Raw genomic sequence first — 13580 nt, forward strand, 5'->3', positions numbered from 1 at the left:
ATTCGGAAATTAATTCCGATCGGTCAAGAAATGGAAACCACTGTGAAAATCTAATAAAGCTTTGGACATATCTGTTCGACAGTGCCTCTAGTGTCCCTGCATCACTTCACTCTTTTCAGTGCTGAGCGCTTGGTGAGCACACAAAGAGGCGTAGAAAATAGTGTCTCCCGCGAAGTATGAGGTCCTGGTGAGAGATTTCGCCTGATGTTATGCTGCCCGCATTACAGAACTGTCATACGGTTCCTACTTCGTGACAATTCTCGGTCGCAATCTGCAGGGGCAATGAAAATGCTCCTGCTGCGTTTTCGATGGAAAGTGTTTGATCACTAGCACTACAGACGGTATTTGGCTCTCTCTGTGTTTCATCGCAGCTCACATTAACTAGTGGCTATGAAGACAACATTTTCGCACAGACAATGGGCCAGCCTAGATAATTGGCGGGAAGAACAGGCGGCTGCCTTCTATGACGAGGGTACTGGAAAGTTGGTATAACGTTTCGACAGATGTCCTAGCTGGAGCGGCGACTAAGTAGAGAAGTAGCTGCAAAGTGAAGCCAACTGTCGTAAATAAAACATTCCTGGTTTTCAAAGTAGTTTCCATTTCGCGACTGATCGGAACTTACTTTCTGGAAAACCTTGTAAATGTGCATAAAATAGTGTAGATTCCTTAATCAAACATAAACAATATGAAAGTAGGTTAGTATTATAGCATGTCAGATAATTGTGTTTCAATCTCTGATATTAAAACAATGAAAGTCGTACACCACTTTGGCTGAATAAATCAACGGTAAGGAATGTCTTTCCTCAGGACTTCAAAGTTACAGAAATCGCTTGGGAGAAGATCAGTATTGCACAGAAAATGTGTAAAGAGCTGACCACATGTATCCAAGGTTTATTCGACTACGCTGCAGAAGTTTAGCTGGCAACCCCTTTCATATCCTCCATAGAGTCTCCATTCCTCGCCATGCGAATTCCATATTTTTGAAGCCCTGAAGAAAGACTTTCGTGACCGTCAATTAGTTTCGAACGAAACGTTGCACGTCTGGGTACAATCATAGCTCCCAAGGTAACCACAAACTTTTTCCCTAAGTGCATTGATCGACTTGTCTCCCAGTGGATACACGTATTAACAACTATGATGAGAACTTTTCAAATGGTAAACAGTTTACTTACTTTTTCCGTTTGTCTCGTTTTTAGCTTAGTTTTCTATATTAAAAAATTCATCCATACTGCACGTAAAGCGGTGCTATCTAATTTTGAGTAAAGTTATCTTATGCAGTACACGAGCTGATGATATACTACTAGCTATTCTAGCACCATACTAAAACAATTGTAATAATTTGGAAATTAACCGAAATCAGTCACTCAAAAAAATTAAGCTTCTTAAAAGTATTTGTGGCTGACTGCGGTCACCCCCAACAGCCTTCAGTTGAATAACAGCCTCGGAGTTCGACATCAGACATCTACAAAAAAACTCACTGTTCAGGATGTTCTCCTGTCAGCATAGTCATGGCCACAAATTTTGGAATAGTGTCTATAGATATTTATAGTTCGACTTGTACAAAAAAAAAATTGAGACACGTTTCTCTTTCCCTTTAGGTTTCCCGCTAACAGCAAACAACTGGACACAGCAGGTCAGCTGATACGGTTTGTTGCGCACCGCTTCCTTGATGCCACGGCCTGCGGCGGGGAACAGCGCTTTCCTTGAGTTGTGAGGGCGCGGCCATGATCAGGGAGTACCAGCCGGTGTTCCAGTTCTTCTGGACCGCCAGCGAGCGGCTGCTGGAAGAGCTGTCGGGCAACGCCACCAACTGCACGCTTAGCAAGCTGCCCTCGGCCAGCGACTTCTACGCAGGTCTGCCAACCTACCCAGATATCCACTATAGCCAACATCCTCTCCAACTGTAGTGATATTTAAGATAATTCTCGTTCATTGTTCCTCCTCTGTTCCATGTTTTTAATTAGATCGGTCACTCTGGATCACCTTCACATCAAGTAGTTGCGTCAGCAATCAATCTTGTGTACTCAGAACCACATATCAAAGTACTCTCCACCTGTGTGTCTTCTTCCGCGGAATTCGATTTTACTACTATAACATACAATACAAAAGTTTTGTAGGTTTTCCGTTTTAGACCATAAACTACGGCTTAACACTTCTATTGTTGTCATCGTTCGTCTCAATGCTGTCATCTTAATGCTGCCATCAGGGGTACTCCGATCTCACTCAGCGGATTTTTGCTATGACAACCTGCATCAGTGACTTGACGAAAGGTAATTCCTCTAGTCATTTCTCGTCACGTAAGGCACACAAAAACTACACACGTTTAGGTTTATTTCTGTCACATTTACTACTCAAAAAAGAATTTGAAGGAAGAACAAGTAAGCATCATCAGCTTCAGTATGCTCACCCACAGCTTGTTTGCAAACGATAAATTTTCCCTTCATCCTGTAGTCTCAAGAAAAAAATTAAACAAAATGGCCCCTCACAGTATGAATTTTTACATTACATAAAAATTCTTATTATTTTGAAAATTTGGGGGTAATTCTGTATGACAATGATAAAAGTTAAATACACTTTTGTTCTTATGAGGCATAATACTGTACAATAACTAATTAACTATAGCTATGCATTTTCACAAGCCAAGCTTCTTGTGGGTGAGTTACAGATAGCAGTATCGTAGGTGCAACCATCTATGGAGAGATCAAACTAACATATGGTTCATCAAAAGAGCAAAGAAAATCTGTGCAGGATTGCTTGCGCGTTGCGTGCCAGGTAGTGACAACTTTTTCTCGAACATCGTCCAAGGCGATGAAACACGAATTCATCTCTTCGAACCGGAAACGAAACGGCAATCGATGTAATGGAGTCATACCACCTCTCCCCCGAAGGAAAAGTTGAAAGCCACAGCCTAAGCAAATAAAGTCATGGCGTAAGTCTCCTGAGAGCCTGAAGGGGTTATTCCGATTTATGTCCTCCACCAAGGTGCAACGGTCAGCTCGGAAGTGTATTGTGCTACCCTCAGAAAATAGAAGAAACGACTTCAGCGCGATCGTCGCTATAAAAAGCAATCTAACTACTTCTCCGTGACAACGCAAGGCCTTACGCAAGCCTGCGCAGCCGATATAGACTCACAAAACTTCAAAAGATTATTCTTCATCCAACCTACATCCCGGATGGCGCACCTCAGAATTTCGTCTGTTTGACCCAATGAGTGATCATACAATACTAGCCATTAAAATTGCTGCACCAAGATGAAATGCAGCTGATAAACGGGTATTAATGGGACAAATATATTATACTAGAACTGACATGTGATTACATTTTCACTCAATATGGGTGCATAGATCCTGAGAAATCAGTACCCAGCGCAACCACCTCTGGCCGTAATAACGGCCTTGATACGACTTGGCATTGAGTCAAACAGAGCTTCGATGGCGTGTACAGGTACAGCTGCCCATGTAGCGTCAAAACGATACCACAGTTCATCAAGAGTAGTGACTGGCGTATTGTGACGAGCCAGTTGCTCGGCCACCATTGACCAGACGTTTTCAGTTGGTGAGAGATCTGGAGAATGTGCTGGCCAGGACAGCAGTCGAGCATTTTCTGTATCTAGAAAGGCCCGTACAGGACCTGCAACATGCGGTCGTGCATTATCCTGCTCAAATGTAGGGTTTCGCAGGGAACGAATGGAGGATAGACCCACGGGTCGTAACACATCTGAAATGTAACGCCCACTGTTCAAAGCGCCGTCAATGCGAACAAGAGGTGACCGAGACGTGTAACCAATGCAACCCCATACCATCACGCCGTGTGATACGCCAGTATGGCGAAGACGAATAGATGCTTCCAATGTGCGTTCACCGCCATGTCGCCAAACACGGATGCGACCATCATTATGCTGTAAACAGAACCTGGATTCATCCGGAAAAATGACGTTTTGCCATTCGTGCACCCAGGTTCGTCGTTGAGTACACCTTTTCAGGCGCTCCTGTCTGTGATGCAGCGTCAAGGGTAACCGCAGCCATGGTCTCCGAGCTGATAGTGCATGCTGCTGGAAACGTCATCGAACTGTTCGTGCAAATGGTTGTTGTCTTGCAAATGTCCCCATCTGTTGACTCAGGGATCGAGACGTGGCTGCACGATCCAATACAGCCATGCGGATGAGAGGCTTGTCAATTCGATACGAAGCCGTTGGGATCCAGCACGGCATTCCGTATTACACTCCTGAACCCACCGATTCCATATTCTGCTAACAGTCATTGGATCTCGACCAATGCGAGCAGCAATGTCGCGATATGATAAACCGCAATCGCGATAGGCTACAATCCGATCTTTATCAAAGTCGGAAACGTGATGGTACGCATTTCTCCTCCTTACACGAGGGATCACAACAACATTTCACCAGGCAACGCCGGTCAACTGCTGTTTTGTATGAGAAATCAGCAAGTTGTAGGTGTCGCCACCGGCACCAACCTTGTGTGAATACTCTGAAAAGCTAATCATTTGCATATCACAGAATTTTCTTCCTGTCGGTTAAGTTTCGCGTCTGTAGCACGTCATCTTCGCGGTGTAGCAATTTTAATGGCCAGTACTGTACGTGGATGATATGGCGATTATTAATGCAGCAGTACGTTAGCTCCGGCGTCAACTAGTAGAATGTTATCATGCAGGTCCTTCCATTATGGCGGCATAAAGCCTTCGCACTGAAATGAGGTATGTTGAAAAACAGGGGTCTGCAGCCAAAAGAGTGGGGAAAAAAATACTGAACTGGAAGTCTGAATAAAACCAACTTGCTCACAGAAAAAAATTACTCATTATTTATTGTGTGTGGCATAACTGTATAAAAAAAATTGAGATGGTACTCTGGTAGCGTAGAACTACGCTGCTAACATCATCACTGCAATAAATAGTGGGACAAATTACAAAACAAATAATTTATGATGAATGTTCTGGGTACCATACCGGTGAACTGGCTGGTTCTAAGGTTTTTATTTCATCTGCCATTAATACTGAGTCACTACGTTTTATTTATGCTAGTGCAAAAACAGGAGTGGAGCAGTAATATTGTAACTAGCAGAATTGTGGTCAACGTAATTCATCTCTCATATGCTTTGAAATTCCTAAAACGGAATAACAAAGTGGAAGGAATATTTATTTCCATATTAACTTCTGTTTCTTACACAACTGCATTCTTGGGATCAGATGTTTAGCGTAGGACATCTTGTGCTGTTAAGGAAGAAATGTCTTTTCATAGCGTTTACGAGAGGTGTGAAGCTTTGTCTGTTCAGTTCTCCAACTTGTTTTACTGTTTTCAAACCCAAATTACCTCCTCGCATTACAAATAATTTTCTTTTTTATACATATAGAAGGTTACATGCACTCTACTTAATAGAACGAGCTGTCCATCAGCTGAAATGGAGGAGACCTTGACGCATAGCACTTCGAAATCCAACGCGGAGTACCACCAGGCAACAGGACCATGCACCATCCAGTAATGAATGTTTCAAACATCTCCTCCGTGATCTGGTATTTGGAACAAGTCTAGGTAAATGAAACAGAATATCAAAACACAATAGCACTGAAAGCGCTTTTTGTGAAAATATGGCACTTCGAATGTTTGGCAGTTTCACACTTAAGATAGTGGTTGTGGAACTCATATTACTATAGTCGTATATAGCAAACAACAACCAAATTCTTAGGTATTATAATTGAGGGACTTTAATCAAAACTTTACATATCGTTTAATTTTACGTCTCAGTCGCACGGCAAATTTCTATAACAATATCATCATGCAATCTATTTAATCACGTAATACAGTATTCTGATGTGTAATTCCTGCATCGACAAGACAGATTGCTCAAGCAACTACATAGATCTGAAGATGATCGAATAGTGACCGAATCTAGTCATTTGGGAAAAACAAGTGCAAATGAGACGGAACGATGCATAAATTTTTAAATATCAACACATTTGCTGAGTTCTCTCTTAGTGAATACGTCCGCTATAGTCAAAAGAGTTTATGCTGAATACTTTGAAAATCACAAGAAAACAGGCGACTTGCACGACAGTTATCTAACAGACACTAGTGACAGCGGCTTCACTGTTTGGATTTTTAATTTCACATCGCGCAATTTGTCAGTAGTATGCGTATGATGAAGTTACTGAAAAGAATGAAGTTACATCACGTGAAAAGTCACATTGTCCCGCTCATCAACTTGCCACTGTAGCCCTTACTTTTTCCTGCGCAATGGTCTCAATACAAGCATAAATTTTATTTGACCGTGATATAGCCATTATACAGCAGATCAGCATTTTTTAACAGAGTCCAATGACATCCTTCCTTGTCATTGCTTTTAACCGATGCCAACCTTTTTAGTAATGTTTCCTTTACTGATGGGCCAGAACATTTATTGTGTTTATTAGTAAGGGTACGCCTCCATAGCTCTGGGGTCAGTGTGTCCATCTGCCACGCAGTTTGCTGTTTATGAGGAATTCTGTTGCTGTCTAGACATTATTAACAGATTCAACGAATACTTGTTGTCACATTTAACTCTATTCCACATGAACTGAATGCCCGCATCTGAAATGTCATTAATAAGTAGTTAAATTCATTTTAAACTAGTTTTATAATTGGAATCCGCATCTTTGTAATTTGAGGTATGTCTACATCTACATCTACATCTACATGATTACTCTGCAGTTCACATTTAAGTGCTTGGCAGAGGGTTCATCGAACCACAATCATACTATCTCTCTACCATTCCACTCCCGAACAGAGCGCGGGAAAACGAACACCTAAACCTTTCTGTTAGAGCTCTGATTTCTCTTATTTTATTTTGATGATCATTCCTACCTATGTAGGTTGGACTCAACAAATTATTTTCGCATTCGGAAGAGAAAGTTGGTTACTGAAATTTCGTAAATAGATCTCGCCGCTACGAAAAACGTCTTTGCTTTAATGACTTCCATCCCAACTCGCGTATCGTATCTGCCACACTCTCTCCCCTATTACGTGATAATACAAAACGAGCTGCCCTTTTTTGCACCCTTTCGATGTTCTCCGTCAATCCCACCTGGTAAGGATCCCGCACCGCGCAGCAATATTCTAACAGAGGACGAACGAGTGTAGTGTAAGCTGTCTCTTTAGTGGACTTGTTGCATCTTCTAAGTGTCCTGCCAATGAAAAGCAACCTTTGGCTCGCCTTCCCCGCAATATTATCTACACTCCTGGAAATGGAAAAAAGAACACATTGACACCGGTGTGTCAGACACACCATACTTGCTCCGGACACTGCGAGAGGGCTGTACAAGCAATGATCACACGCACGGCACAGCGGACACACCAGGAACCGCGGTGTTGGCCGTCGAAAGGCGCTAGCTGTGCAGCATTTGTGCACCGCCGCCGTCAGTGTCAGCCAGTTTGCCGTGGCATACGGAGCTCCATCGCAGTCTTTAACACTGGTAGCATGCCGCGACAGCGTGGACGTGAACCGTATGTGCAGTTGACGGACTTTGAGCGAGGGCGTATAGTGGGCATGCGGTAGGCCGGGTGGACGTACCGCCGAATTGCTCAACACGTGGGGCGTGAGGTCTCCACAGTACATCGATGTTGTCGCCAGTGGTCGGCGGAAGGTGCACGTGCCCGTCGACCTGGGACCGGACCGCAGCGACGCACGGATGCACGCCAAGACCGTAGGATCCTACGCAGTGCCGTAGGGGACCGCACCGCCACTTCCCAGCAAATTAGGGACACTGTTGCTCCTGGGGTATCGGCGAGGACCATTCGCAACCGTCTCCATGAAGCTGGGCTACGGTCCCGCACACCGTTAGGCCGTCTTCCGCTCACGCCCCAACATCGTGCAGCCCGCCTCCAGTGGTGTCGCGACAGGCGTGAATGGAGGGACGAATGGAGACGTGTCGTCTTCAGCGATGAGAGTCGCTTCTGCCTTGGTGCCAATGATGGTCGTATGCGTGTTTGGCGCCGTGCAGGTGAGCGCCACAATCAGGACTGCATACGACCGAGGCACACAGGGCCAACACCCGGCATCATGGTGTGGGGAGCGATCTCCTACACTGGCCGTACACCACTGGTGATCGTCGAGGGGACACTGAATAGTGCACGGTACATCCAAACCGTCATCGAACCCATCGTTCTACCATTCCTAGACCGGCAAGGGAACTTGCTGTTCCAACAGGACAATGCACGTCCGCATGTATCCCGTGCCACCCAACGTGCTCTAGAAGGTGTAAGTCAACTACCCTGGCCAGCAAGATCTCCGGATCTGTCCCCCATTGAGCATGTTTGGGACTGGATGAAGCGTCGTCTCACGCGGTCTGCACGTCCAGCACGAACGCTGGTCCAACTGAAGCGCCAGGTGGAAATGGCATGGCAAGCCGTTCCACAGGACTACATCCAGCATCTCTACGATCGTCTCCATGGGAGAATAGCAGCCTGCATTGCTGCGAAAGGTGGATATACACTGTACTAGTGCCGACATTGTGCATGCTCTGTTGCCTGTGTCTATGTGCCTGTGGTTCTGTCAGTGTGATCATGTGATCTATCTGACCCCAGGAATGTGTCAATAAAGTTTCCCCTTCCTGGGACAATGAATTCACGGTGTTCTTATTTCAATTTCCAGGAGTGTATATGGTCTTTCCAACTGAAGTTGTTCGTAATTTTTACATCCAGGTACTTAGTTGAATTGACAGCCTTGAGAATTATTTATTGTGTAATCGAATTACAACGGATTCCTTTTGGAACTCATGTGGATCAACTCATACTTTTCGTTATTTAGCGTCAACTGCCACCTGCCACACCATACAGCAATCTTTTCTAAATCGCTTTGCAACTGATAATGGTCTTCGGATGACCTTACTAGACGGTAAATTACAGCATCATCTGCGAACAACCCAAGAGAACTGCTCAGATTATCACGCAGGTCATTTATATAGATCAGGAACAGCAGAGGTCCCAGGACGCTTCCCTGGGGAACACCTGATATAACTTCAGTTTTACTCGATGATTTGCCGTCTATTACTGCGAACTGCGACCTTCCTGACAGGAAATCACGAATCCATTCGCACAACTGAGACGATACCCCATAGGCCCGCAGCTTGATTAGAAGTCGCTTGGGAGGATCGGTGTCAAAAGCTTTCCGGAAATCTAGAAATACGGAATCAGCTTGAGATCCCCTGTCGATAGCGGCCATTACTTCGTGCTAATAAAGAGCTAGCAGCGTTGCACAAGAACGATGTTTTCTGAAACCATGCTGACTGTGTATCAATAGATCGTTCCCTTCGAGGTGATTCATAATGTTTGAATACAGTATATGCTCCAAAACCCTACTGCAAACCGACGTCAATGATATAGGTCTGTAGTTCGATGGATTACTCCTACTACCCTTCTTAAACACTGGTGCGACCTGCGCAATTTTCCAATCTGTCTACCTTTTAGGATGATAATAAAATGAAAGTAAAATTTGAAGGGAAGGTGATCCCCCGTCTCCCCCTCCCCGTACCACTAGCGTCACCTGTCGGCTAAAACTTATATCTTTGTCTAATTTTAGAATTAGTTGTTAGTTGACGCCCAGATAAATATAGATTTTGATCTCGTTTCACAATTCAGAAGATTTTTAGAGACTGAAAATTTTAAAAATGTTTATTAATTTTTTTAATTTTTGGAGAATGATGTTGTATAACAAACGCATGCCACTCTTTATATGCCTTTTATCTTGTCCAGATATCTGATGATGCCAGACGGTGATACGTCGTAGAAAATAAAGACTATTTTTTTGCAGTCTTGAAAGATTTATTCTTAAAATATTCACAATGCTCGTGGGCTCACACCGGATTTTATTTGCTTTATTGATAAAACTTTTTGGCCATGTTTGATGTAAAATATACGATTGCAGTTCAACAGCCCCAAGAGTGTTTTGTTGCAGCTCTCGGTCCATTGCTGGTGTCGGCTATAGTGATTTCCACCGTGGCGTTTTTCTCCACGATGGGGGTGTACATCCTCAGCCTGCGGCATGTCCTGTCTGGGCCTGCGTCCAAGCTCACGGGACCTACCGTCTATGTGATCAGCATATACCCGGTAGGTCAGAGGTTGCTTGTCTTGTATAGACAAAGTATTTAAGCACGTTAAACGGGTCATTCAGAAAGTATATGGGATGATCAAAACCTTTCCGTTTGATTGCGTCACTGCAGCGTATATGGAATCCAGCACGACTTCGACACGGGCTTACAAGCACCAACATGTAGGCAAAAATTTTGTGTGGTGCTTTGAACGGAAACGTTTCCATAGCTACGGGAAAACGTGGAATGAGAGATGAAATGAGTTCCTCGATTAACTTCGGCTGGTAGCAGAGAATAAATTGATAAAAATTCACATGAGATGTAAATGGGGAAAATCTTGGAGACGCGGGAACGTACTAGCAGGGTTACATGATAGTAAGAAATATATTCAAATCATATACGAGATTATCATGTGTACCCAGAAGCAGATATGGGTTCGGATCACAATTTATTACCGAGTGAGATGGCGCAGTGGCTAGCACACTGGACTCGCATTCTGGAGGACGACGGTTCAATCCCGCGTCCGGCCATCCTGATTTAGGTTTTCCGTGATTTCCATAAATCGCTCCAGGCAAATGCCGCGATGGTTCCTTTGAAAGGGCACGGCCGACTTCCTTCTCCATCCTTCCCTAATCCGATGAGACCGATGACCTCGCTGTCTGGTCTCCTTCCACAAACAACCCAACCCAACCCCACAATTTATTAGTGATGAAGTCGCGTGGAGAGCTGCATCAAACCAGTCTCAGGACTGAAGACCACAACAACAACAACAAGATTAGACTGAAGAAAATCACCCGGAAAAATAAATTTGGAAAGAAGTGGGGCACGAAAATACAGGTACAAGATAACTGCTAAGAAGCATTCGGTAATTAAAGAAATACTTCAGTTCATTTACGAAGCAATGAAGCATGAAAATCAGAAAAAGACAGCAGATGTCCTTGGTTGGTTCATGTACACCAAGTCAGCTTTGATAGGACGCCAGGATAACAGCGGCAAATAGATAGAATTTCGAGAAGCCTGGGGATTGGTGAAACAACCTCTTACCATCAAGGGCAAAGTCAGAAATAGCCAAGTGACAAGTAAACATGGAGACAGGGCGGGTACCGACTTCCGTCTTCTTGGCAGCGCTACGGAGCGCCAGCTCATATGAAGCAATACACACAGGTGCCCACTAAGCACTAGGTAACAAGTAAACAGCAGTACGTCACAACTGCCGCCCGTTTTTCCTTCGCTTATTTCCACCAACCACTGGCAACCAATTAAGCCAACACCAGTTAAGAACGTCTGTATCCACCAGTCACAAGATATATAGCAATTATCGATAAAGGACTTCTAACACATTTCTTCCTCATTCTCATCACCCTATCAGATTATGATTACAGCCTCTTCCGTCAACATATACGAACTCTAGGGCCGGCTGCAGTGGCTGAGCGGTTCTAGGCGCTACAGTCTGGAACAGCGCGACCGCTACGGTCGCAGGTTCGAATCCTCCCTCGGACATGGATGTTTGTGCTGTCCTTAGGTTAGTTAGGTTTAAGTAGTTCTACGTTCTAGAGTACTGGTGACCTCAAAAGTTTAGTCCCATCGTGCTCAGAGCCATTTCAACCATTTGAACTCAAGGTTTTCTCATTCAGTAGTTAGCAAAAACATCCTGTGAAAAGAAAATTCACTACAGTGACCGAAACGTCGCTGAATTTTACACACCGATAATGCAGTCGTACCCCCTGAAGAATTTTACCGACCATTCGATGAAATTAAAAGTAGACGTATCATCATTAAGGTGCAAGAGAAATGGTACTGTTAAAAAGCAGAGAAGAGAGCAGACAGGTGGACAAAGTACATCAATTGCTGCAACATGGGAGAGAAGCTGACTGATGGCGTGATGCGAGAAGAAATAGGAATCTGTTTGTTTTGGAAGACTTGCGACAAAAAGGCATTGATAACATACTCCAGGGAGCTCTAAAATCATGGGGTAAATGACAACTAAACGATTATTCGAGCTGATGTGCAAATTTTATGAAACTATAGACGTACCATACGAATTTTGAAAAAAGCTTCATCCACATAATTCCGATGGTAGACAACCAGCTTAACAGCTCATGAATTCATGTTGCTAATGAGAATAACATAGAGTAGAATGGAGAGGACAGTTGAGAATCTATTCTATGACGATCATATTGGATTTAGAAACGGTAAAGATGCCAAAGAGACAGTTCTGACGTTGTGCTTGATAATGCAAGAAAAATCAGGACGTATTCATCGGATTCGTCAACATAGAAAAATGTTCTACAATGTAAACTGGGGCGCGATAGGTGTACGGTATGCTGTAGGTAAAGGTGATTAAAAAATAATATGTACAATAACCAAGAGGGCAAAATAAGAATGACTAAGAACGAAATCCTCAGAACAGAAACGGGACAAGATAATAACGTACGATATGATACGATATTGCAGTGTCTGTGTTATTCCGAATTACGATGCAAAGTTCCTTCGGACATGCGTAGATGAAAGTGAACCATTTTTGGTAAACAGTAAAGACAAGATGAGAACAGAAGGTTTTAGAATGTGGTGATGCAGAAGATTGGTGACCATTTGATGGGTAGATACGTTAACAGATGAAGAGGTACTATATCTAATCAGGGACAAACTACGTGACAGAACTTAAATAAAAAGGATATCTGAAGCAGAAAGGAAGAGTCCGTTTAGTGCTGGATTGACGTAGTAGGTAAAAACCGTAAAGAGAAGAAAAGGATAATAACAATGAGCAGGCTATGTTGGAGATAAGTTGCACAAGTTGTAAACAGATGAAGTAACTTATACATGACGGAGAATTATAGAGGCTTTAAAGTGCAACCTATGGATACAACGCAAACATTCTTTGAAGAAGGACATTGTTCCATCAGGCTGTTTTAAATTTTCCTCAAAATCATGACACATCATAGAAAGCAGAGCTAAAACATGAAAGTCATACAACCATAATGGATGTGGCGTTATACAAACATATTAATTATCTATAGTAACATACAGGGATCAATCGTCCTCGTTTCATGAAAATATCACGTGCAAGGGTTGTTTGTACAAATCAGTTGCCAACTTTTTGTCATTTCAACCCCCTCGCCCCATTTGGGTCGCTAGTGTTGCAGTATCCCGCTTTTCAGCCTCTACATTTACAGAAATTAAATGAAGAAATGACAAAACATATCTATAGATGCAAAATTTAAAAAGGTTGTAAAATATAATGTACTGTGATTACAAATATATAGTGTGGTTTTCTTGTTTTAAAGTTTAAAAAGGAAATGAAAAGAGTGGCAGACAAAGATAAAAAGACAAAATAGTTTAAAAATATTAAAATGAAACAGCAACGTTCGTTAAAGAGAAGCACTATATTTTCACTAAAAGGCTGAAGGACCTGCGCTGGGTGAAGACGTTGCCAGGAGATTAAGCGTTAGTGTAGTTGTGGGTACACATCTGCGGAAACAGGGTACGCCGTAAGGCGGCTAGCGGCA

General features: G+C 43.3%; 1 protein-coding gene across 1 annotated transcript in view; it reads left to right on the forward strand.

Annotated features, from left to right (window-relative positions):
- Positions 1-1724: 1724 nt before the first annotated feature.
- Positions 1725-13580, forward strand: part of LOC124712394 (organic solute transporter alpha-like protein) — a 42616-nt gene continuing 30760 nt past the window's right edge. Inside the window, exons 1-2 of the mRNA XM_047242690.1 lie at positions 1725-1854; positions 9942-10093. Of these exons, the coding sequence (XP_047098646.1) occupies positions 1725-1854; positions 9942-10093 (282 nt within the window). The remainder of the gene's footprint in view (positions 1855-9941; positions 10094-13580) is intronic.

The sequence above is a fragment of the Schistocerca piceifrons genome, chromosome 8 (assembly GCF_021461385.2).
Source record: "Schistocerca piceifrons isolate TAMUIC-IGC-003096 chromosome 8, iqSchPice1.1, whole genome shotgun sequence".
Classification (NCBI taxonomy): Eukaryota; Metazoa; Arthropoda; class Insecta; order Orthoptera; family Acrididae; genus Schistocerca; species Schistocerca piceifrons.